This window comes from Gobius niger (genome assembly GCF_951799975.1).
Source record: "Gobius niger genome assembly, chromosome: 1".
Taxonomy (NCBI): domain Eukaryota; kingdom Metazoa; phylum Chordata; class Actinopteri; order Gobiiformes; family Gobiidae; genus Gobius; species Gobius niger.
The window spans coordinates 34,511,125-34,537,771 of NC_136852.1; the positions used below are offsets into that span (position 1 = coordinate 34,511,125).

Consider the following 26,647-nt stretch of genomic DNA (forward strand, 5'->3'; position numbering starts at 1 on the left):
TCATTTGATATGATTTGATCTGGTTAGAAACTCATTGAGATGTTTCTCTTACAATATCTCGTGTGCTGAACGGCGCTGTCCTCGGCCCAGTGTCTGCGGGTCTGTGGGTCTGTCCCGTGGTCTGCTCACGGAGCAGAGAGCAGTGTGAGTGTGAGTGTGAGTGTGTGCGTGTGGCGCGCACACATGGGCGCACAGACGATCCAGGCGCCGAGCCGAGCCCAGGGCGCCTGCGCAGCAGCCTCTTCCCCTCTCCTATGCGGCCTTCCTCTTTCTGTCAGTGCTGGTCTGGAGAGGAAACTCCCGAGCACCAGGATCCCGTCACCGACACCGAACAGCCCTGAGACGGCGGTGGAGCTCGAATCCAAGGACCGCGGATTAGTGCCGCAGTCACACCGAAGGCGAGGCCCGGAGGGCGGGCAGAGCTGTCCGGGAGCTGCCGCTGGGGGGGATGCACATCCGTCATCCGTGGCTTTGTTGTTGAGTCACTCCTTTGCCAAGGCCCTGCCGTTTGTGGGAGTGCTTCAATGGTTCGGACTCGTGCTTGTGTATCCGCTGTGTGGGGGATTGTGAGGAGGCTCCGCGGACATTTGTCTAAACAATGGCGGTAGCTAACTAGCTAGCTGTAGCCGTGTGTTCCTGGCTGTCCCTGTGTGGGGCTAATGCTCCTCGCTTTGCCGTTTCGTCCCAGAGCGATGCTGAAGGTGTGTTCCGCTTCAGATCAGGCTCAGCCTCAGCCTCGGTAGCGGAGCGGACCGGGCCGTGACCATGCGGAGCGAGTGAAGTCTCTCGGGGTTCAGCAAAGACGTGCCCAGGCGAGCCCAACCACGGCCCCATTTCACCCCGATAACAGGCGCTGCCTCCCGCATCAGCATGTCATTACGCAGCGCACTGCTGGGGAACGAGCGGAACCCAGAGCGGGTAAGTCCGGGCCTGGGGGGCGGTCAATAACATGATGTTTCACAGGCAGGCGTTATTCACCTACTGCCCACAGGCCCCTGCAGCACAGGGTCTGCGCTCAGGCTGGTGCCCTGCCCTGGTGCTGCAGGTGCCCTGCCCTGGTGCTGCAGGTGCCCTGCCCTTGTGCTGCAGGTGCCCTGCCCTTGTGCTGCAGGTGCCCTGCCCTGGTGCTGCAGGTGCCCTGCCCTGGTGCTGCAGGTGCCCTGCCCTGGTGCTGCAGGTGCCCTGCCCTGGTGCTGCAGGTGCTGCCTCAGGCTGTCGTGACAGTGGCTCAGGTGCACTTGGTCTTTCACTGAAGGGTGACTGTTCGATCCAAGCTCATACCACAAGTAGAACTGACCAGTGCAGTCCATTCTAACCTTGTTCTGATGACAGTGTAATCCTAATGAGATATGACACACCTCTATTATGGACTAGTGTCAAATTCACTGAACTGAATCTCAATTGTACTTATCAGAATAGAGTCCGTCCTAATCATACTCATCATGCACAACTGAAGTTTCCAAATGTTATGTATTGAAAAACTGAATATAGAATATAAAAACATCTGTTAATACTGTAAATATACATAAGACCGTAAATATATGTATTTAGACATACCACAACAATGTGAAGTGTAAAGTGTGAAGTAACAAAAGGGGCAGATATTATAAGACTTGTTCTTCTCCTCTGCTCCGTTTCATTCATACTGTGTTGGCTTGGCGGTTTTATTGTGATTGTGAACATCACTTTTGAATGAAATAAATAAATAAAATGAAAAAATGAAATGAAATGAAATGAGCCCCATAAGTGATATTGCTAACTTCCTCTGCCCTCCACCTGTTTGCCTCCTACTTGTAAAGACCATCCTTCAGCGGCTCTACCAGAGTCCTAGGTGCTCGAATTATCTTTGCTGTTCATAGAACTGGACTGAGCTCTCCATGTTTGTCCTGATGTGCTGCTGCCACTCCTCACGCCCGAGTGGCTCCACTGATGCCTTCACCTGCAGGCCTTCTCCATCTCTTCTCTGAGGGCTCTTTCTGTTTCTGATTTAAACAGACAGATATTCCAGATCAAGTTTACGAAACAATAATATTTGATTCAATTATTATTATTATTATTATTATTATTATTATTATTATTATTATTATTATTATTATTATTATTATTGTAGTAGTTGATTCATAAGGAGTTTTCGTTGAGCCTGGAGGGAAAGGGCAGTGCTTAGTGTCACATCAGGAAGAGGAAGTAACAGGATGCTTGTTTTGGTGGACTCACTATGGAGTGACTCTGCTCGATACAAACATGTCACAATGTTCATTTAGACAGCCGGTCCACGTAGCCACATTCATTTGTGCATTATTCAAACAGTCAGATAAAAGTATGACAGAAATGTGGTCTTTAACTCGACAACATGAACAAAAGGTTAAAAATGTCAATAAGACATTTGGTGTGATATTGCCGGTGATCGGGTCCGTGCTGCCGGGAGGCTGCAGCCTGGATTCTGCGGCCAGTCATGAGCTGGGACCATGTGAGCACTGTGCAGTGAGAGCAGTGAGAGCAGACCTCACCACACTGCATCACACAGACACATTCATGAGCAGCACGTCTGTCACACACATTTTCACACGGACGTGACACTACAAACACCTTCAGTGACACCTTCAGTGTCACCAGCCGGCACTGAGCCACTACTTTCTCCTTTCAGAGCCGCCACAGAAACCCACTCTAAATGTTAAAATAACAGCATAGTACTACATCTTATAATATCCCTCAATAAACAGGCAATCCAATGAAACTCATCTTACTTTGGGTAATGTATTACATTTGAACAATTGAACAAAATGCAAATGAATGTCACAGACGATAAATATTGAGCCCAAAATGTTTCATGTGTCATTTATTGAACGATAAGTCAATATAATCAGTATCGTGACAGTTTGAAGGAATTAGCCTGGATGCAGAAGAATAGGTTGTGTTCATGTTGGAGTGTGCTCTGTCAGTTGGACAGATGCCAGTACAGCACTATGGGAAAGAAATGTTTTCCCTGATCATTATTTGACAGTGACTGGATTCACAAACCTGCCACATTATTCTTATGCAGAAAGTCCTTTCTACTGACCAACGCACGTGTTTTTGAATATTGTCTCCACTTTTGAACGCCTTTATGAGGAAATAATTAGACCATAGTTCATATGTGCTGGAGGAGAGGACTTTGAACTTTGTGACAGTTTTTATTTCATGTGAATTTGCCCAGGAATTACAGAGAAATTAGCAATAAGCTAACAAATCTGCATTGTGATTGTCACCATAGTTACTGGTGTGGAATTTTCAGCTGCACTACCTCAATATTAAACTATTATAGAATAATGTTTGCAACCTTTTCTACAGTGGTAACTACACCAACTGTCAAAATGCTGTGATTTCAACTTGGTTTATGGGCATTATCTGTTAAAGCTGTGGTAATAGGAGTAAACTAGACTAAGTAAGAGTAAACCTTTGGTACCATAGATCTATATTGTAAACAGAAAAAACGACCCTGTGGCTGTTGTGTGTCTAAAGTTACGTCTCCACTCCAAGCGAGTTTAGGCGACACCTCCTTCTCTCACAGTTTGATTCAAGTAGTACAGCTTTAACTGTGACATGACAACCAATAACTTCCAGGTTCAAACTGTTGAACGTTCCATAGACAAAAACAGCAACTTTTTCTCCATCTCCTGCTGAGATAGCAACAAATAAAAGACCAAGAACTATTTTACACTTAATGAAGGTTCTTGAGTCATTCTCTGAACTTTTATAACTCAAAAACCTTCATTGAAGATGGACAACCCCTGTACAACCGAGAGCCTACACAGATATTACTACACATATTTTACCCTTAATTAGAATCATAAACACAACCATTGCCCCAGTCGAAATGAGCATATTTATATTTAAATGGAATATTTCCATTGCACGAAGCTCTGAGGCGGGTTCAAATCAGCAAAATCTGATTATTTACCTCATTCCGGAAGTTCCCGCCCCTTCTCTCGTATTAGTTTACATACTGTAGGCCTGCAGATGTCAAGAGAAAATCAGTCTCTACACAAGCGCGTTTTCAGGCCGGGCAGAGAAACTGCAGTGTTGACTTGTTGGTGCTACTGTACCTCAGACTGTAGCAGCAAACGTTTCTCCTCACTCTCCACATGGTCAACAGACCACGCGCAACACGGTGAATATTGAGCAATGAACAGGACTTAAGTTCCATCGGACCAGGAAGTCGAGTGAGGACATCATCACTTAACACAACAACAGAGCTCAACAGTAAAGGCATAACATATCCTTCCTCTCGCTCGGCCCATCGTATGGCCCATTCACAGGAAACAAAGACTGGCTCAAAATAAGAAGAGTGAGTGCGATATTGGTCAGAGGGATCCATTTGAAATATTCAAGCAGAGTATACCCGATTCCGATTTTATCTAACCAAACAGAGGAAAATGCCACTGATATTTCCTGAATGATGAATGACCTCGGGCCCGGCTGCCGTAGGCGTGTGCAGGCTGCAGCTCTAAGTTGGGCACGTGCTGCGCTCGGAGAAAGGTGCAGGCTCTGTTTGAAGGAGGCCCCAGGACAGACCTGACGGCGTTAATCCTCCAGGCCGCACCATCTGTCGGCCTGCCATGTGGCTCAGCATCTTTATTGGAATATCAGCTTCTTCCCAAATCCAAGATCACTAAAATGATCTCAACAGGCAAATTGTTGTGATTTTGTTCAATCTGATCTAATGTGACCTGTCCTATTGTGCATTGTTTGGTGCTAATTTTGTTTAGATTTTGACACCGGTTGTATAGTATAGTGTCAAAATGGTTTAGTAAAGTATCGCAGCAGAACATATTAGAATATCACATTATTTTGCTGCGTCATACCACACAATCATACAGCAGAGCAGAGTGCTACTTCTCTATAAATGTCCTAACAACCATGACGCAATCAGGAAACGCTTTAGTTTCGAATGTGTCCAAGCCCGAACACTAACAAACGGTGATTAGGTTCACTATTGGAGATTTTCTCTTGGGATATTTCATTCAAAGCAGCTTAGAGCCCTCAATGTGGCGACCATATTGTGATTGTCTCCTTTGCCACGTTGTAATTAAAAGTAATGTAAGAAGAGGAGTTTAATACGGTGGTAATGTTGAATCCATCCATTCATCATTTCACAACTTTTTATTTTTACATGAAATCGCAAAAAATAATAGTCTCCTATTTGTCTACTCATGCTCCTGAGAGAGGCGGGATTACATGTACATGTACTTGAGTAACTCTTTGAAATATCTGTACTTGAAGTTTATTAATCATACACTACTTTTTACTTCTTCTTGAGTAATATTGGATTGTATCTGTGCACGCACTTGAGTAAAAAAGACACTTACTCATTCCACTGTGAGTAAGTCTTTGGCTAAAGCTTCATGCTGATGTATAAAATAGGAGCAGTTTAAGCTTTTTTTGTTTTTCCAGAAATGTGTGTTTATATAAATGTTTAAGGCATTGTATTGGAAAATATTTACATTTTAACTTATTTTCATGATTTATTGATTTGCTTTTTATACATTATTATATAATGGACACTCAAAAATGCTTTGCATTGCAGTATTCATTCAGTCAGATAAACCAACACGTCGCCATTGTAGAGGATGCCAACATTAGCCTATCAACACACAGGGAGGATACCGTACTATATCAGTTGTGTATTGATAGGCTAATATTGGCACATTCTACAATGGCGACGTGTTGTTGTTTTTTACCGATACTTGGTAAGTTACTATTGTAGCCATAGCTGTCCTGGGGTAGACTGACAGAAACGAGGCAAACCACTCACTCACAGTCACCCAGGCTTCCTGGGGTTTCTAAACGGTCTCTCATCCGAGCACCGACCAGGCCCTTCCTGCTTAGTGAGAGCAAAGGCTGATGGTTTACACAAAACGGTGACTCAATAATCTCTAATACTTTCTTACTATTGCTTGATAGTTATTACTACTTTTTGCTGCTACTTGAGTAAACCTATTTAGAAGTAACTTCATTCTTACTTGATTGAACAATTTGGCTTCTTTAAGCACCTGTGGTAGATTGAACAATCACAATATGGCGCTAGATTAACCTGGTGGTTTTCCCTGGTGTTCTGTATTAATTGTGCCGCATTTTAAATGAATTTTTTGATTGCTCAAAGTGTTTCATTCTTCATTTAAAAAAAACAAAACAATGGATAACTCCTCTATGCCCTCTCCTGTCTCTCCAGCAGGTGGCGCTGTCTGGGGGCCACTCGGACAAGGCCAGTGCGTGGTCCAACCGTTCCCTCGGGGCCCGCTGCCGGAACTCTATCGCCCTGTGTTCAGACGAGCAGCCACACATCGGTAACTACCGGCTGCTGAAGACCATCGGCAAGGGCAACTTCGCCAAAGTGAAGCTGGCCCGGCACATCCTGACGGGCCGAGAGGTGAGTGCTCCGTCTCCTCCGTTTCCTCCTTCTCCTCGCCACGCCTTTGCCTGGTCTTCATGCTTCATGCTGTGGAAGATTTCAAGTAACATGCCTTATAGCCTTATGTTTGATGAAAGTCTGAATGCTGTTGTACTATAGATGCATCGGAGAACAGGGCAGCTGTGCAAAATGAAACTTGCCCTAAAAAAGTAAGATCTACTGATCCGATACTGGTATCGGATATCGATACTGCGATACTGAACAAATACAGCATCGGGTATTGTTTATGGATATTTGATGCTGAACCGATGGATACCTAGCCTGGTAAACCACACCCACACACGGTAAACAAGTGGCTGAATCACGACCTGCACAGAGACAAGGGTACGTCACTCACTGCACCACCATCAGTGACACGTGCACAAGTTATTAGCCAATACAGAGTACTGTGGGGGGTCCAGGAGCATCATTTCTTTTTATCATACACTCCTTTGTTTTCCGTTACTCAGCACGTTGGTACATTTTGTCTTAATGCACTTTTCAATCTTAACATTTCAATAGCCCCGAGTATCGTGATACGTATTGGATCGTGACAAAAGTGAATCGTCCCAGCCATACAAAGTAGCGTACCTAGCTGCAGCATTGCTAATGCTAGCGTCAACTAATCAAGGCTGGGACAGCAACTAGCAAGACTATTAGTCTTTACAGTGTAATAGTTTTACACAGAGAGGGTGATCTAAAATCCCATTCTTTATTAAATGTGTTTGTTGACTGGCAATGAAACGAAACTTGGGCATTACATTTTTTATGCACTGCAATGTAAAAAACTGTGTGGCAGCACAGAAAAAAACACAGCAGTGATGTGGCCAAACAGTTAAATAACACAATATATTTGGCCAAAAGCTAAACGTGCCATGTTAACCTGATTACAGTCTCTTTAATAAGTAGATATAGGGTGGCCACATTTCCCAGCCTGAAAACCGGGAAGGGGTCGAGGTCCGCGCGCACAGTGCACCGTCCACCGTCCACCGAACTGTGCACGTGCGCCGTTCACCGTGGCTTGAGCGCGGGTCACCTACTGTGGGCGTTTACAGGGTGCGTGTGTTTTACTAAAGGTTTAAGACAACCAGGAGTGACAAGTGCTTCAATTCACCTCCTGAATGTAGCGCGGGGATAAGCGAAGAGAGGAGGCGGTGGTTAAGAGAGGAGGCAGTGGTTATCAGGTTATAGAGACGAAATCTTCCCTCGTCTTGCAGCGTTTGCGCACGTATGAGCGCAGCGGGCCATCACAGACTTTTAAACATCTCCACAGAAATGCGAGGAGGGTTTCTCTGCTCAGTGGGGTCTGAGTAGGCCTGGTTTAATCACATGAAGCGGGGTAATAGCGATATAGCGGGGTTTAATTAAGGAAGTCTCTTGGTATTGGTTAGTATTGGATATCGGTAGATACTAATACCTCCAGTATTGGTATGAGAAGCAAAAAAAGCTGGATCGGTGCATCTGTAGTGTAAAGCTGCTAAACCTGTAGATACTGTAGACCTCTACAAACATTTTCTGGTGTTGGAATGGCACTGCTGTACATTGTTTGATCTGGACACATCGAGGGCTTTTATCCGTCAGTGCTTCAGGACCTTTGTAACACCCCAGCATATTAAGTTCAACTCTTTGTCAGTGTGGAACCTGTTGTGATGTCTGTTTTTTCTCTTTGTCTCTTTTAGGTTGCAATAAAGATCATCGATAAAACACAACTCAATCCAACCAGTTTACAGAAGGTAAATGACCGAGTGTCCTCCACTGCAGCTGTGTGATAGAGGAAAAACATGCAGGCGGTTCTTTACCTTCAGTGCGGGACCCGGAGACATGACCTTGAGACACTCTTGACTAACTAGTCAAGAGTGCCTATGCCTCCACATGGAGAGGGATAAAAACCCTCTGTTGTGCGTCACTCTGATATGAAAGCCAAAACATGCAGTGCCTGAGAGCCACAGTTATGACTACACGACAGAGATGGTACGACCAGGGTTGCCAGGTCCGCGGTTAAACCGCGGAATTGGGCGTTTTTAAAAAAAAACTGTCCGCGTTTTTTGCCTTGCTGTAATCAATGTCAAATTGTCTATTTCTATCTTATTTTTGATCAAAATCACTATTTCGAAGGCAAATCCAAGGCTCTGTAAGCTGCTTTTTCGATAAAGGAGGGAGGTATCGCAGGAGCACATGGGCTCTGTTAACCAGTAAACAATATTGAAAATTCCACATTCCTACATTGTATGTCTGCGGGTTTTCCGTGGTTTTCAGATATTTTGGGGCGGGTTTGGCTGCACAGAACTGGCAACCCTGGGTACGACCGAACAGTATGACCCAATCCAATAAATATTGATCTAATTTTACATACTCACAAGATGGAGCCAGGTTGCTGTGACTTAGCAGTTGCTTATGAAAATAATGAGATCATTTGATTGTGTCTTGACTTCAGTTGGATTAAGGCAGGCGTCTCGCCATGTCAGTGAGCTACTTTAACAGAACAAAACCATCAGAGTGCTACTTTCACTGCAAAGTCACTAGTTTAACTAAGCGACTCGCGCTGGAGAGTTAGTAGTAATGATATTTCAACAAAATTTAAGAAAATTAACTTAAAATTTAAGAAAATACACCCAAGTGTGACTTATCAAGCGCATATAGAAATGTAGAAAGCCTTTGGCTGGAGAGCTACTGGTGGTTAGAGATCCCTGGATTAAAATGTCATCTTCTGCTGTCTGAGTCTGTGTTGATATTTTTGTCTTTTGTTCTGTATTTTACAAATGGATATACTCTGCTACTATGGACACAAGCTCAAACTCTAATTAAATTAGGAATGACCGTATTGGCAAATAAGCAAGTTTATGAAAGAAAACCCATTTCTCCATAAAAATCTAAACATGTTCTGAAATGCATGGGATTCATGTGTTATTTTATTATTATTCGTAATCGCAATATTAATCAGAGGAATGAGTTGTTATTACTGCACCCCTACATGCTGATGCTGGTGTGTGGTGTGTAATCTGAATTAAGGGATGAACACAAAGAGCTCCGATCTTGGCTGGGTTCTTGTATTCGCTCAGCAGCTCATGTTCGTCTTCTGCATTAAACTGTATGATCTTAAACTTAACACTCAGGTTTAGGTTTAACACTTTGATGGTAGCTACTTGTCCTAAACCTGCTAACCCTGTTGGTCAGACCTCTACAAATACTGCATGTTCTGAATGCTTGTGCTTCCTGTATTTGCCTTATTAAGTGTGCACAGTGAACAGAATTTGGATTTGAACAATAAACAAATGCTAATCTAAAGGTCACCTGCTCTGTGTTTGTGTCCGCAGCTGTATCGGGAGATGCGCATCATGAAAACTCTCAACCATCCCAATATCGGTAAGGGCTGCTGTACCACAGTTAGCCCCACGTCCCTGATCTTTCACCTCTGATCTCTAATCTCTGACCCTACAGTGCAACTCTTCGAGGTGATAGAGACTGAGAAGACCCTGTACCTGGTTATGGAGTACGCCAGTGGAGGTGAGTCCCCCTCACCCGGTCTACTAAACATTAAAAAACGGATCCACCTTATTGCTACGCCCCATCAGCCTTGGCATGAATTATGGGTGGAATTTCAATTATGACCCGAAACAGTTGTTTGTTAACAGGTAAACTGTTTTCATGAGCTTTAGAGACGTATACTGTGTGGGAACATGAGCTGTCTCCGCTCAAACGAAACTACGAGCCGAGGAGGAGAGTTCATGTGAACGGGTTTCTGTTCCAGGTGGGATCACTGAATGGTAGATACTGTGTGCAGAGTTTTTTAATTCACAATTTTGAGTTGGGTCCCCACGTACTTTAAACTGTGTTTCACTGAATCTCACACAGTTATATTCATTTCTGGCTTTGTCTAGCTCCGGCCAGGCAGTGCCGTTTGAGAGTCCTGTTGTGCAATGTTGTCTTAGCTAATTCCTTTGAAGATAAGACTTGCCACAATCATTGAACACTGTCGACCAAATGAACCGTAGATGGCAAGTGGCCAACCTCGTCTTAGATCCGAGTGCTTTCCCAGTTGTTCTCAACATTTGAACCTGACCTAGCGTTCCTGGTGCTTATGCAGGTGAAGTGTTCGACTACCTGGTGGCTCATGGACGAATGAAGGAGAAAGAGGCTCGGGCCAAGTTCAGACAGGTCAGTGCATCTGCAACACACACAGTGCATGGACTCTTGAAGATGCTCCTGCTGACTCCATGTTTGTTCCACAGATCGTCTCAGCAGTGCACTACTGTCACCAGAAGAACATTGTCCACAGAGACCTGAAGGTAATCAGCCATTAAACAATGATTGTAACATTTGTTGTAGGTAAAGGGAAAATGTGTCGCTCAAGGATACTATGTTTGCTGATTTGTTACTGTTACAGGCGGAGAACTTGCTGCTTGACGCCAAGGCCAACATTAAAATCGCAGACTTCGGTTTCAGTAACGAGTTCAGTGCGGGCAGTAAACTGGACACATTCTGCGGCTCCCCTCCGTATGCCGCTCCGGAGCTGTTCCAAGGAAAGAAGTACGACGGGCCCGAGGTGGACGTGTGGAGCCTGGGAGTCATTCTCTACACCCTGGTCAGCGGCTCACTGCCCTTCGACGGACAGAACCTCAAGGTCTGCTCACACACTCAGCAATACCGTCAGTTTAACCTGTTTACCATGCAGAGACGTACCGCCAGGGGTGGTCAAAGTACTTGATTTCATTACTTATGCACCAATATGAGTAAATGTTGCTCAGTAAGTAGGGCACATTTTCATTCTACCCTGAGAGAAAGTTTGTCACTTTTGTAGTACCGCAAAGCCAGAGTAACTTACTGCATTAAAGTACTGTGGATGTAGTATGTGGTTCTAGTGAAGCCTGAGCATTTTTGTTGCAGTGGCTGAAGCCTGTTGTTGCAGTGAAGCCTGTTGTTGCAGTGAAGCCTGTTGTTGCAGTGGCTGAAGCCTGTTGTTGCAGTGGCTGAAGCCTGTTGTTGCAGTGAAGCCTGTTGTTGCAGTGGCTGAAGCCTGTTGTTGCAGTGAAGCCTGTTGTTGCAGTGAAACCTGTTGTTGCAGTGAAGCCTGTTGTTGCAGTGAAGCGTGTGCACTGAAGCATGTTGTGTGTTGCAGGAGCTCCGAGAGCGCGTGTTGCGAGGGAAGTACCGTGTGCCCTTCTACATGTCCACAGATTGCGAGGTCATCCTGCGCCGCTTCCTGGTCCTCAACCCCACCAAGCGCTGCTCACTGGAGGTACGACACATGTTCCATATTGTCCTAACATTCTTATCCATAAATGCCACACAAAGTCGGCTGTGTTTTGTTGAATGTTTAGTTTTATGGGGTAAATGTATCATTAGCATGTTTTGTTTAAATGTCACCGCTACAATTGCAGCACAACAGCCGTGCCCAAGCACATATGCCACACGTACATACATGTGATGAAAGTAATGCATCAACAAGAAGCAAGGTAAAACTAAAATAACAAAGATACAGCATCTTACTGACCTGAGGAGAGCAACTACTTAGCGTCAGGTAAAGCTGCTCCACTTTGGTCCAAACTCTGTTTACTTTGACAGAAAGAGTCGTCCATGTCGTGATAGAAGTAAAACCTTTCTGTTCCTCGTTTTCCGATAAGTCCATAAGTGATTTCAAAGGTTCCTGAGCGGTGCAGTAGCAAAACAAAGCATAAGTGCTAATTCTCCTGTAAACTCGCGGTCATGTGACGCGCTCTCGTCTGAGTGACAGCAGCTGCAGCGTGTCTCATGCCAGGGTTTTTTAATGTGTGCGGGGTCGGCTCGGCAAACTGAGACACTTTTCTTTGGGTCGGATGGGTCGGGCTTGATATACTGCAGGTCAGGTTGGGGGCGGGTCAGAAAAAAGCCGACCCGCGCAGCTCTACTAGACAGACAACACAGCACTTCAGCACAATGCTTTCCAAAAATTAAAAAATAGTTTTACTTTGCTAAATGTCTGGTTGATAAAGAAGATGTTCATCTTTTTAATTTATTATATTAAAAACAATTATTAATGCCCTCCCGTTTGTCCCTACTGCACAGTTTGTTTGTGTGAGCGCGTCTGATCGACTGAACTACCAGCACTGTGTGAAGGAGCTTTTGTATTTGTCACGGTAAAAAAAGACGTAAATCATCTTTATAAATATCTCTTGAGGTAATGCTACTGTAAGTGCTCAACTTTTGCTGAAAGGAGAAGAGCCCAACAAGAGCAACATAACTTTTGAAGCCCCTCATATCCTTTGCCAAGGCGCTGGCTGTGTGCACAAGATCTCACGAACAAAGCAAGCTTTTGCATTATTTCATGCCCCTGGGATTATTTTCCCTTCACATTTCACGTGCCGTGGCTCATGCTTTTGCCTGGCATAAAAACAAACAGCACTGTGTGATGATGTCATCAGGCTGAGTTTACTTGCGCAAGTGTGAGGGCTGGCCAGCAGGGGGCAGGTGTGAAACAGAGACCTCTTCTCAATCAAGGCAAACTTGAAATCATTTGTACTTTAATGACTGTTCAGAAAACAGTAAATATTCAGCATCATTTTATGAAGAATAAAATAAAGATAGAGTTTAAAAAAAAAAAGCTACATTTTACTATGATTAAACACAGGTTTTTAGCTTTATTATTTGTGTTGTTTTGAACAGCAAATCATGAAAGACAAGTGGATCAATGTGGGCTACGAGGGAGACGAACTGAGGCCACACACAGAACCTGCAGAGAACTTCAGTGACACCACTCGCATCGGTAAGAACCTTCCATTTACTTATCCGTCCACAGTGCCAGCCTAAAGGACCATACGCATACTGCTATCCACACACCAATACGCACTTACAGTAAGGTCCATAAATATTGGGACATCAATTCTTATGTTTTTGGCCCTATAAACCATCACAAAAGATTTTAAATGAAACAAAAAGTTTTAGAGTATTTACATCCAACACAAGTGGTTGCTCAGTTGCTCCATGACCAGGTGTTTGCGCTTCCCTCTTTATCCCATTTATAAGGATAATAAAATATATATAAACTTTTACCGTTTTTACATATTTGTGACAGTCAGTGTTGTTTTCGTCAAGGTAACGATGTCATTTCAGGGCTCGCAATTGCGATCATTTTAGTCACATATGCTTCCAAATGTATGCCTTTGCTAAAAATAGAATCACTCGCATGTTTGTGACTACCTGCGTAAATGCTCCGGTCCACCTTAAAAGAAAGCTACCTTAAAGCTTGAGTCATTGTTTTTACAAACGCTGCCTGCCCCTTTCTGATCTAAAATAGTTCAAGAGCATAGTAAACTACAATCTGTCCTTTCTTTTGGCTCAGTGTCGCTGTCAGTCACACGAGTGGGGCCGACCTTCACTATCAATCAATCAATCAATCAATCAATCAATCAATCAATCAATCAATCAATCTTTATTTATATAGCACTTTTCATACATTTCATGTAACACAAAGTGCTTTACAGATTTAAAAACATTCTCTCCCACTCACGACCTCCCACAAATACAAACACATTGTCGCATTGACTCTGTCCCCACCCACCTCCCCAGAGACACACCAGAATCATTAGAACTGTTTTGCATTTATATTTGAGCAGCATCAGCTTCGTGGTTGTATAAGCTACGCAGCGGCGGAGTGATCTGCTTGAAAATAGTCCCTCAAAATGCGGTAATTCATGTGATACAAGGTCAGCTTTCTTTAAAAAAACATGATTCTATGGACACAGACATGTATATGGTTAGTCTGGTGTTATCAGTGATTTGCCTCAGGTGCTCTGTGGAGCGGGTCACACTGTTTTTAATGCAGGCTAGCTGATACCATAGACATGCACTAGCCTAGCGCCACTAAGCTCTTCAAATATAAGAACTGCATGAATTACAAAAAAAAATATCTCCAGAAATTAACAACACTCTGGATAACTAGGAAATGAGGCCCTGTGTCAAAAATCCTTTTAAGGTTAGTGGCTAAGGCAGGGGCAGGGTTAAGGTGATTAGTTGATGACATTTCACTCTCATGACTTGTGACGGGGTGACTATGGAAAAGGATAAATAGGAAAATATTCACTTCACTGCTACAGCGCAGTCCTACACGCACTTTTCTTTTTTTTTAATCGTTGAGATCGCTCTCTCTGCTGATTGCCCCTCACTCCCTGCTCTGATTGGCCAGCTTAAAGAGAGCGAGGCTGACATTTGCTCCTCGGGCGCATGTCCCGCCTCTTCTGCCTGCTCATTGGCTGTGCTCACGTGTGTCTGCCTCTATGGCTCAGCGTGGCTCTGTTTCGTTTTTACTGCACAGAAGCTAGCTCCCCTCACGTGAGTAACATTACCATCTCTATAAAGCTAATATCAAAACATCTCATTGATACAGATCAATATTTTGGCAGGTCGGGTCCCAGAAAGACAAAGACAGAATGGTAAATAGTATAAGATATCACAGACTGCATCAGGTCTCCCTGTGCAGTGCACCGTTAGCGCACGTCCTCCATTGAGCACATCTGACAGCGATGTCACAGGGACTTTTTTTTACTCTTTTATTTGTCCTTTATTCATCCAGGATAAAAATCTCTTTTTCAAGCGTGTCCTGACCAAGATGCAGGGGAACAGGTTTACATACAAGTTACATGCATAATTAAATCAAGATAATACACTCAAACGTTACAAATTAAGAAAGAAAAAGGGGGTATGGGCCTCCCATGTTACGAGAATATTTCTATGCTGCCCAGTTGAGGTCCCTGGTTGGAAGGATATAGAGGGGACTATGATTAAAGGAATACCACTTAAAGCACTAATAGCAGATTCTAAATTGCAGTCCAAAATCAATCTTTCAACTGAACACATATCATTCACAACAATTACAGCCTGGAATGAAATAACCAAAATCTGTGGTTTACAGGAGGAATCTAAAATCCTGCGATGGTGTGCATATGACTCAGAATTTACTCCTAATAATTATGACAACAGATTTAAAACATGGATTTTGAAAGGATTAGCCAACTATAATTCATTTGTCCACAAGGGGGCTCTGCAAACATTTGATGCTCTGAGGCAAAAACATGGGTTGGGCCCTGAAGACTTTTTCAGGTACCTGCAAGTCAGGCACTATTTCAATCAGAATATTAAAATACCTTCACCTGACCAAGGGCTCTTACAAACATTTATGTCATTAACAAAATCCTTGTCCCTTACCAAAATTATTTCCAAACTATATAACAGCATCCTGCGGAGTAAAGGGGAGAGCACCTACTACGGGAAAGAGAAGGGCACCTTACAGTAACTGAAGAGAAATGGGATCACATTTGTGAAATTCAGTGGGTCTCAACTGGGTCAAATACATGGCGTCAATTCTGCTGGAAAAACACAATGCGTTTTTTCATTACACCAGCACAAAAAAGATACCAGGGAACAGGAGATACATGTTGGAGATGTGGTGTTGCAGGGGCAAATCATTTCCATATTTTCTGGAGCTGCCAAATTATTCAAGAATATTGGGTAGAGATTCATCAACATATACAAAATGTATTTTCAATTGTTTTCCCCTTATCATTCAAAGCAATCTATTTTGGTGACATAGAACTGTATGGTCTTAAAGGAATAGGCCACCGTTTTTATATACGAAGATATGTTCTTACCTCACTTTAGACGTGTTAATATATCCCCGTCTGGTCTTTGTCCGTGTGCTCTGTCACGCAAACGGAGCACACAAGCAGCCTCTCCCACATGTCACATAGCTCCGAAAAAGCTCACGATAGAAGCTACCAAGCTCTTCCACGTGTTCCCTATTTAAATAAAGTTACGTGAAGTGTTTTCATGCGAAGTATGTTTACACAGAAATGTAGCATGTCGATTTTATAAGCAAATAAAAAGGGGGACTATATTGTGAGGCGTAATGATACGAGGAGTAAAACGTCCGCGCAGTAACTCCTAAAGGTTATTGACGGAAGTGAGCGGGGGAAGTCTTTAGGAGTTACTGCGCGGACGTTTTGCTCCTCGTATCATTACGCCTCACAATATAGTTCCCCTTTTTATTTGCTTATAAAATCGACATGCTACATTTCTGTGTAAATATACTTCGCATGAAAACACTTCACGTAACTTTATTTAAATAGGGAACACGTGGAAGAGCTTGGTAGCTTCTATCGTGAGCTTTTTCGGAGCTATATGACATGTGGGAGAGGCTGCGTATGTGCTCCGTTTGCGTGACAGTGCGCACGGACAAAGACCAGATGGGGATATATTAACACGTCTAAGGCTAGGTAAGAACATGTCTTAGTATATAAAAACGGTGGCCTATTCCTTTAACAATGGAGACAAGAAACTACTTTATATTCTCTTAGCGGCAAGTAAAGAGGCCATCACCAGAAGATGGCTCAAGCCTGGAAAACCAACAAACGAGGATTGGATCACCATTATTCACGACATCTACATCATGGAAAAAATTTCATCTCAGTTGAAACTGCAAATGGACTCATTTTACAGGATTTGGTCAAAATGGACAGAATATGTCAAGCCGATAAGATCTGATTTCATGTAAAGTTGAAATATAAATACTGCTGATTGCTATTGTTGACAATGCTATGTAAACCAAAAGGGTACCCCACCTCTCTGTTGTTCATTTGTGCGAGTTCCATATGTAAAAATGGAAGAGCAAAATCACATTACTACTTTTTTCTTTGAAAGAAAATATGTAAAATTTTATTATTTGTCTCTTCAATAAAAAATAAATGTGAAAAAAAAAAGATAATACACTCAGATAAAACAGCTACATGTAAAAGACTTTGTTTCTAGATTTTTCAGTAGTGCACCCTGGGCACGGAGAGCAGGAGAAGGTCCTGAGAGTGCAGGCTATAGCTGCTGCTGCTCCAGCAATACATTTATAAATCACAAGATACCAATGTTTCAATCTACGAAACGACAAAGACGACCAGCCCACCCGGGCGTAAAGGACTTAGTGATGAGTTAACGACCTCATGTTTGTAATAAAGCACAAAGCTCCGTGATACACAGTGTCCAAAGCACGCAAAGAATCTGTGGAGGCATTCATATATATGACGTCACAATAGTTCAAAACAGGCAAGTTTCTTTCGGGCTTCAAATGATAAGCAAGACTTAATACGAAAGTAGAACCCAAGTTTTACCCGGTGTATCAGTTTTTTGATATGGGGCTTAAAAGATAAACTATCAATTAAAATTCCAAGATATTTATATTCAGTTACTAGTTGGATTTGATGCCCCTCATTAGAAATGATGGGAGGCAAGTCCTAAGAAGAAGATTTTCTGTGTGAGAACACCATGTATTTTGTCTTTCTGCTTATTATTTTATTGCAAGATCTACCGAAGGTGCTGATGTATTTATAACCGTATCATCTGCGTAGAAGTGCAAATTTGCATTTTTGACTGCATTTTCTCAATCATTTATGTAAATAATAAAAAGACGTGGCCCAAGAATCGAACCCTGGGGTACACCGGAAGATACTGTTAAAGGACCTGATTTTTTTTATTTTGGACCTTTACACATTGTGTCCTGTTTGTCAGGTAATTTTCAAACCATCCAACAGTGTGGCTTGACAATCCAATTTTCTGTAGTTTCTCGCTTAGCACCGAGTGATTCACTGTGTGGAAGGCTTTCGAGAGGTCAACAAAGAGGGCGGCACAATGTTGCTTTTTATCTATAGATTCCATTATGTCATTTAAAACTTTCATGGCTGCTGTTGTAGCTCTATGCTGCTTTCCAAATCCTGATGGCAAAGGACTTAATACATTAGATGCAGTAAGGAACTCTTTTACTCGGGCACAGATTCTAAAACTTTGATCAGGACAGAGAGCTTCGAGACGATATTTAGATTAGAGGGATCACCTCCCTTCAACAATGGTACAATGTAAGCCGATTTCCAAATGGAATATTGTTTGTGGACATGGACAAATGATACAGATTTGCTATCAGAAATGGGTTTCAGCCAATTCCAATTTAGATCCCCAATTACTACATCTGACTTTATCTGTTCAGACGCTTCGGTATTTAAAACTATCCTGAGAAAAGATCAAGCATGTTGATGAACTAATGTACAGACGGCGCTGAAGCGACGAGGAGAGCAGGCACTGTGGGAAAAGTCCTGTTCACAATGACACTTCTACCAGTGCCTATTGTGGTGTCATCTGTTTGTCAAAAGAGATTATTATTATTTATCACTATTACCAATATCTAAATTAATTATTTATTTTTATAATAAAACTGACTAAAGCGTGATTAAAGCTATCACATTTAGAAATGACAAAAATGTGACTAAAACTAAAACATTCTTGTCCAAAAGACTAAAGCTAAAAGGGCTGTCAGAAACAACAGTGTTGACGTGGAAGTATCTATAATAGTTGTTGCTTGTCTCTGCAGATGTGATGGTGGGCATGGGCTTTAGCAAAGACGAGATCCGTGAGGCTTTGAGTGGACACAAGTACAACGAGGTGACGGCCACGTACCTGCTGCTGGGCAGCACTGCTGAGGTCAGTCTAGACCACACACCGACTGGGCTGCTTCGCTCCTGGCCAGGCTATTACACTCAGGTCTATGTGACTGTAATATAGTTCCAATAGCCATGATATAGATGTGGCTGTAATATAACTTTCAATTCAAATCAGAAACGCATTGAGAGCACAGTGTTTAAAGTGGGTTAGAGCCAGTAAACTGTGGATCATTTGTTCTGTCATTATGGACTCTTGTGAATACCCACTGCATGTAGTATAGTGTCCCACTAAATAAAGGCAAGCCTTGATATTGTTTTAATTCTGTGTTTCATAGTTACTTGTATTGAAAATGTGTCCGACTGTTGATTCATTGAGAGATGTAATGGTCGTGTTCCAGAAGGAGGGCAGTGAGTCGCGCTCGGGCAGCACCCTGAGTTTATCCAGAGCCCGGACCATCACCAATGGGACCAGTAAGCACCACTTCTCCGGGTCATCTGGGGGCCCCTCCTCTGGTACGCCCGGGGGGGCCTCCTCCAGCCACAAGCCTCAGCGCAGTGCCTCTACGTACCAGCGCCAAAGACGCCACTCTGACTTCTGTGAGCTTCCACACTCGGCATGTCACTCACGTGGAACACAAAGATCCCACTGCTCTCATTCACATGTGCTGCTTTCAGGTGGGCCCACGGTGCCGGGCTCCTCCCAGCCCCGCCGCAGTCCCAGTACAGTGACAGAGGGGCTGAAGGAGGGCCGCAAGACAGGGACCCCCACTCCCCCAAGCCCCATGGTCAGCTCTGCACACAACCCCAACAAGGCCGAGATCCCTGGACGCAAAGAGGCCAACACCACCGCTGTAAGACCTGCTCTCGTGGGACACAAAGCACAACCTACAGAAATGTTGCTAAGAAACTTGTTTATCCGAAAGCCCATTAGCTGTACAAATAATTCATCATTGTCATTTTCCTCACGGTTTCATATACCTATTCTTTAAACCAGTGGCATTTTGTCCGGTTGAATTGTTTTGGCAGCTCATTGGCTGCAGTCACAAAGGCGCTCCTTGGTGCCGTCCAGTGATGGTCTGACTGCTCTGACTCTGACCTGGTTTGTCTCGTGGCTCTGTTGCAGGTGAATATTCCGTCTAGTGCCATGAGTCGCAGGAACACATACGTGTGTACGGAGCGGGCCAGCAATGACCGGCACGCCCTGCTGCCAAATGGGAAGGAGAACAGGTCAGGTTTAGTTTTGATTCATAAACTTATAAAGGACACCAGTGGCTCTGCTCCAGTTGTAGAGTTGACTTGATGGTTGTCTGCTGCCGACAAACCAAGCAGGGGAGGGGGGAAAATGAACTTCCTACCATTTCTCCACCATTACTTTAACAAATGATGAATCAAGAATATATGTTTCTGCATAATAAAGATACACAGACATGGAGAGACCAGAAATACTTCTACTGAACAATTTGGTGTGAAAAAAAACATCCATATGGACCTGATTTAGGCTTGACTTTATTTGTGTGTGATAAATATGTTAATAGTCCACCAGAAAAACTGATTCCCATGAGAGGTTTTCTTCCATCGGCTAGGCCACGCCCCCTTGTATTAATGCTACATGCGGTTGGCTAGCTGCTTACGGAGGGGATAGGCCGGCTCTGAGGGAGCCCGGGGAGAGTGCTCATTGACTGATGTGCTGACCCAGTTGAGCTGTTCTGTGGAGCATGATGAGGGTCAGTGCGCTCAGTGGGATGTTTCTTGTTCTTGGTCATGCATCTGTGAGCAGAGTAAAACTGGAGTTGAGCTGGAGCAAAGTGGAATACTCGGAGATCCTAAAGTGTTAAAATGTGTTTAACGGCCTCTGCCCTATGTACCTTTACCCCTCACAGCTCCCTGTCCCACCGCCTGCCCCCCTCCTCTCCCTCTTCCCACAGCATTGCCGGGGCCTCTGGGGTGAGCTCCTCACGCCTGTCCCGAGGCTCCACAGTCCGCAGCACCTTCCATGGAGGCCAGCTCCGCAGACCCCCCACACACGCGCCCCCCTCATCTCCCACGCCGTCCCACGACTCCAGCCTGACCAGCCACGCCCGCTCCAGGGGCACCACCAACCTGCTCAGCAAACTCACCTCCAAACTGAGCCGCAGGTAAGGCCCCCAGGGGCCCGCTGTGTTTCTATGGTGTGCGTTTCATTCAGCAGTGGATTTGGTGACTGTGCTAAGACCTGCTGTTCCTCACACTTATCCTAACAGTACTAAACTAACAGCTCACGGCAGGTTTAACAGCGCCTTCAGAGAGTCTCCACACAGCGGCTTCGAGGCAGCTGCACCACTTCTCTACGCTCTCAGCATTATATCAGTAAGAGCTCAGCTGCAGACTGCTCCCTCAGGACCACTGTGTGACAGACTCTCTCAGACCTGGGTCTAACTGTATCTGTAGGCTATAAGCTATTGAATAATGCCTTCAGCCATCTCACACAGCTTGCTCACCGCACACTGCAGAGAACACAGACTTGCTTGTTGCTTTTGACTGGACAGCACTTAATCTTCAATGACTTCAAAAAGTCAAAACAACCTGAAGGCCATGTCAGAAGTATTGTGTCTGACAGAACCAGTGCTTGCCCCAATATCAGAATAAAATCAGCTGCAAACTTGCGCTAAAGTGGCTAATGTAAACAATACAGCAAAACAGACATACACAGGATCTGTAGAGGGTCACCGATAATAATGGTGAACGCGGACAATAGGTTTCACTCCAGAAGAAGAAAACTGGCTGTATTTCTCCGTGCAGCAGCAGAAAGGAGCACAGAGTGGATTCTGACAGTGAATTGTACATTTGATCAGTCTTTTTTACATATAAATGCGCTGTTTACTTGTATTTCTTTATGTGCAAAGTTGTTATCATGTTAAACTCATAAAGTCGTGCGCCTGGGCCCCGCACCGGACACAAATACAACAAGCAGAAATAAACAGTGTATTTGTCACATTTGTTTTGGCGATCAGCGTCGTATTCTGTGAGCATGTTCAAATGTTTAGGAAAAGCTAGCTTATTAGCAACGCCTGTTTGCTTTGAGAATATTATTATATACGTTAGTGGTTTCAAAAGTATTTAGAACGATCTAACACTAATTAAATCCATTACTGCATGAGAGTTGTAGTACAGTGTGGCTGAGAGGAGAACATATGGCGGTAGTAATTACCCTCCGCTGTAGCTCGACCACTGCCAAACCGCGTGACAGACCCGTCGGTTAGTTCCACAGTCGTTTAGTCTTGTTTATTCGATTTGATCAATCCCAGCTGCTCCTATGTGACCCGCGCTCTGCCGCTGATTGTATTGCAATAACTCTGAACATGCTTTTTGAAATGAAAACATGTGATCAATTACAATATATCACTAAATATTTTTCGTTGGGGAGGGATTTTTCATAGGGCTATGGACTTGTAGTCCAGATGTTCAGTTCACATAAACACTGTTACCGTCAGTTGATGACCACTGCTTCAATAATAGAGCAAACAAAAGCATCAAATTACATTTGCTAATGATGGGAAGATGAGCCCGCGGGCCTCACAGTGTTTAGGCCTGCTCTAGACCCAGGTCTGCTCCTCCTGTTCTTCTTGGCTGCTCACTGATGCTTCTGTTTTCTCACACCTGTGCTTCACTCCTCTGACCATCCTCTGTCTCTTCTGGTCCATTGCTCTTCTTCTGTCCTCACCATTTCTCTTCTTCCTCTCTCTTGTCCTAGGGTCACTCTTGACCCTTCTAAACGTCCGAGCTCAAACAAGTCCATGTCGGGCTGCACCCTTCCCCAGGGGACAAAACCAGTTAGTAAGTCTTTCTTTCCCGTGTTTGGTGGCTGCTTCAGTCTGTCTGCCCACACTGCCATGGCTTCACTCACTGTCTGCTTCCTCACACCTGTGCTCTGTGCTCTGTGCTCTGTGTTCATCCTTTACATTTGTATCAATATTAGCAGTAATGTGTGCTGTACTGTGTGGAGATGGACAGATCAACATCATGTGACGGAGAAGAACTGCAAACATGATTTGATCCCATCGGTTTGTCATGATTTCAAATGCACTAGTATCTCCTCAGCCCTACACAGAACTCCACCACACATCCAGCTGAGCGTGTATTGTCTGTTGTTAAGTAGGACGAGTGTGAGCAGTGGAACGTGTGTGTCGTCCATTCAGGAGCTGTGACAAGTGTGGGCTGAGCGTTCGTTGTCAATTTGTTTGATGTGACAAGTGTGGACGTAGCTTTTGTTTGTCCATGAGCTGTGATGAGTGTGGGCTGAACGTGTTTTGTCCGTTTGTTAGTGTTGACAAGTGTGGGCGTAGCTTGTGTTGTCCGTCCATGAGCTGTGATGAGTGTGGACTGATTGTTATCCATCATTAGCTGTGACTAGTGTGGGTGCAGCATGTCGTGTGTGGGGTGAGCTGCTTTCAGACGTAGATTTCTAACATTTGTTTTGTTTTCCTCTTGAGGGTCACAGACGAACCTGAGAGAGTCAGCAGATCTCCGGTCACAAGGTGAGTCCACGGTGCCATTGGGTTTGATCTGTCCACAAAGCCATTACCGTACGTCTGGTGTGTACCTCACATCATGTCTTTGACCTAAGCGGACACGGGGCAATTTGTTGATGTGCGCTCTGTGTTCTGCAGCGCTGGCACGCTCCCTCAGTGAGGTTAGAGACGGCAGGTAACTGTGTGTCAACCTGTGTGTGTGGACCTGTGCCTTAGACTGCTGTTAGGCAGCCCATGAGCACCCATCTGATCCTGGTATTGGGTAGGAGTATTGAGTATCGGGTATGGCTGAAGGACAATTCATAGCTCTATAAAAAGCCATTTCATTGAAGGTCAAGTAGTTATTATCTTGTGGACCTGATGTTCCGTTAGGACTTAAATAACTCTTTCTGGTTCATTTCGTAGCTGGTGAGGGGCAGGTATCAGAATCAGGATGGGTGTGTCTTGTTTTAGACTTGCGTAACTACTGTGACACTTGAATAACAAGCCTTGCCTTTCTACCCACTGCAGTCGCCATGTATCTGGGCATCAGAAAGCGAGCGAGCCCCGGACCCCCAGATGTGGCTGGGATGTGAGGGTACGCAGCGCGCGGGACCCTGCGGAGGTGGTGCTGGCCTTGAGGGAAGCGGCTCAGGGATGTGGCTGTCAGGTGCACGTAGCAGGGCCCTTCCTCCTGTCCTGTACACATGGGGCTGCGGGGGCCCGCGTGGCCTTTGAGGCCGAGGTATGTCAGCTGCCCGGCGGGCTGGGCCAAAGCAGCGGTGTGCGCTTCAAACGACTGTGGGGAGCACAACTGGCTTTCAGGGACATCGCCACCAAAGTGTCCAAGGAGCTGGAGCTCTGAGGGCCCCTGGGACACACCCAGGACAGGGGACAAATCCCAAGCAGGACACACACAGACTGCTGAAAGGGAACAACAGGAGCCTGTGTCCCACTATCTGCCGCTGCCTCAGACCCTCTCACTCTCCAAAGACAAAGTGACAGGAAACACATATCCTGTCTGTGGGGCCCGATATGATGAGCCCTGTAGTATTTAAGTTAGCTATGGCAGATTTGTTCTTCAGCACTTTGAATTGTTTACTTTGTACTTTAGTTTTTCTTACCACACATTGTAATATAGTGCAGTGAGAACTGACACTAAATAATTGTAGATCAACAGTTCGAAAGTAACGTGATTTTAAATGATTTTATTTATGGTTTGAAGAAGTGTTCCTGACTCCCTTGGGTTGGTGTAACAGAGCGCCCCCCTGTGGAATTGTTGGGATATCTTTTGTGATCCAATTAAAATACAAATACAAATGGTACATTGTTTTCACTGCGCTGTGGTGCAAGAGAACCACATCAAAAGAAAGGGTAGCAGCAGGGTTCGTACAGTCACGGGAAAGACAAAACTCTTCCAGGGCCTGCAAACATTTTGGACTGAAACTAGATTTTAGATTTTCAAAGATGAATGAATAATAACAGTAAATCAGAATGATCTGGAGATCACTGCTTACCTTTTCATTCAGGTAGAGGTTCAGCTCCTCAGGCTCTTCACCACAGTGACTGCAGCCAAATGAGAGCATTCAAATGCAGGGGATGGTCAGTTTCATTAATTATCGGACGATGCCCTTTTTCCACCTGGAGGAGATACGTCAAGACGAGAGGCCATGGTGCTTCCTGGTGAGGCGCGCACTGTGCCTGTCTCCTTCAAGGCAATGCTCCTCAGTAAACACCGCTCCACCACATGTTTGTGCTTCACTTGTTCTCTGTATGGTTTAGGTGCGCTCTGGATTAGGGACCTATGTTGAAAATATTATTATATATACACTTAAAGCAGGAGAGTAGCTGTATATAGCAGCCATATTTCAGCCGTGTGCATTGTTTTGTAAAGGGGTTTTTGTGTCAGAGCGCAGTGCATGCTGCTTTGATCCACCATACACAGTGCCATTACTGCACAGTGTGTGTATGCTCCTCCAGCGCACACACCATGTTCTCAATCGAGATTTGAAACATTCTGTTTCGTATCACTGTGCCCTGCCTTACCTTTGTCTCTCTTCCAGTGTGACGCACCCTTCGGGCCATTAAATTACATGCTGATTAGGAGAGCGAACTCCGGGGTAAACTCCAATTCAAACTAATCTAAACTAAAGCCGCCGTGTCCCAGTGGAGGACAGAGAGAGATGGCCCTGTAGTTGTAGTGATAAAAGCCACCAGGGTCTCGTATATTCTGATCTTGCAGACACAAATAAAAATGCCACTCTCAAAATGTAGCATCTTAATAAATAAATGTGGACTAGAATTGTGATGGGTGAATACAAATTATTTTGAGGTTATGGAAAGGGGAACAAGGTTCATGAACATCTAGTGGAAACCTGTACGAACCTTGAAGTAGAGCTTCTTCAGGGAGATTGGTAGATTTCTTGTTCCTGGAACATGAAGCCTGTGTTGGGGAACGTTCATATAACTGTGAAAAACATCCAGTCTGTTTTTGCTGCCACTCGCTTTTGAAGGGGTTCCTCATGAGCCCTCTCCAATTCTTGGTAGTGAGGTGCAGACTTTTTCATTGTGGTCTTGATTATCTGTCAGCAGGAGGCTTCAACTTGTGGTAAATGTGCCATTATTTTAGAGACACAGCAGCTGTAAGTCCAGATCTGTTTTTCCACCTTAGCAAAGTTGTTCTTTTTACCAGTCCTTTAGCTTATCTTTGGTGTAGCATAATGACTGTTACTGACTGCTGTCTAGCCTCCAGTGTAAATGTGGGCGTGTCTCGGTGCGAGTGTGGGCGTGTCTCAGTGCGAGTGTGGGCCTGTCTCTGTGCGAGTGTGGGCGTGTCTCTGTGTGAGTGTGGGCGTGTCTCTGTGTGAGTGTGGGCGTGTCTCTGTGTGAGTGTGGGCGTGTCTCTGTGTGAGTGTGGGCCTTTCTCTGTGTGAGTGTGGGCGTGTCTCTGTGTGAGTGTGGGCCTGTCTCTGTGTGAGTGTGGGCCTGTCTCAGTGCGAGTGTGGGCGTGTCTCTGTGCGAGTGGCTGTGTCTCTGTGTGAGTGTGGGCCTGTCTCTGTGCGAGTGTGGGCCTGTCTCTGTGCGAGTGTGGGCGTGTCTCTGTGCGAGTGTGGGCGTGTCTCTGTGCGAGTGTGGGCGTGTCTCTGTGCGAGTGTGGGCGTGTCTCTGTGCGAGTGTGGGCGTGTCTCTGTGCGAGTGTGGGCGTGTCTCTGTGCGAGTGTGGGCGTGTCTCTGTGCGAGTGTGGGCGTGTCTCTGTGCGAGTGTGGGCGTGTCTCTGTGCGAGTGT

At 44.7% G+C, this 26,647-nt stretch overlaps 2 protein-coding genes across 5 annotated transcripts in view; both read left to right on the forward strand.

The window, feature by feature from the left end:
• The window catches only part of LOC306968139 (uncharacterized protein), a gene marked incomplete at its 3' end in the record, with an annotated part of 87,910 nt that overhangs the window by 40,327 nt on the left and 20,936 nt on the right, over positions 1–26,647 (forward strand). The window lies entirely within an intron of this gene.
• Positions 218–26,175, forward strand: mark4b (MAP/microtubule affinity-regulating kinase 4b). Of its 4 annotated transcripts, none has more exons than XM_079559542.1 (18): positions 218–918; positions 6,209–6,406; positions 8,107–8,160; positions 9,742–9,790; positions 9,866–9,931; positions 10,512–10,582; positions 10,657–10,713; positions 10,812–11,048; positions 11,544–11,663; positions 13,067–13,166; positions 18,804–18,913; positions 19,272–19,470; positions 19,549–19,724; positions 19,997–20,100; positions 20,754–21,008; positions 22,604–22,686; positions 23,343–23,387; positions 23,892–24,106. In XM_079559542.1, the coding sequence occupies exons 1-18, from the start codon at positions 871–873 to the stop codon at positions 23,954–23,956; spliced, it is 2,037 nt and encodes a 678-aa protein (XP_079415668.1). In that variant the 5' UTR covers positions 218–870; the 3' UTR covers positions 23,957–24,106. The 4 variants fall into 4 exon arrangements, with proteins under 4 accessions (XP_079415668.1, XP_079415669.1, XP_079415666.1 ...); XM_079559543.1 differs by having other exon boundaries at positions 22,604–22,682; positions 23,892–24,031; XM_079559540.1 differs by lacking the exon at positions 22,604–22,686 and having other exon boundaries at positions 23,892–26,175.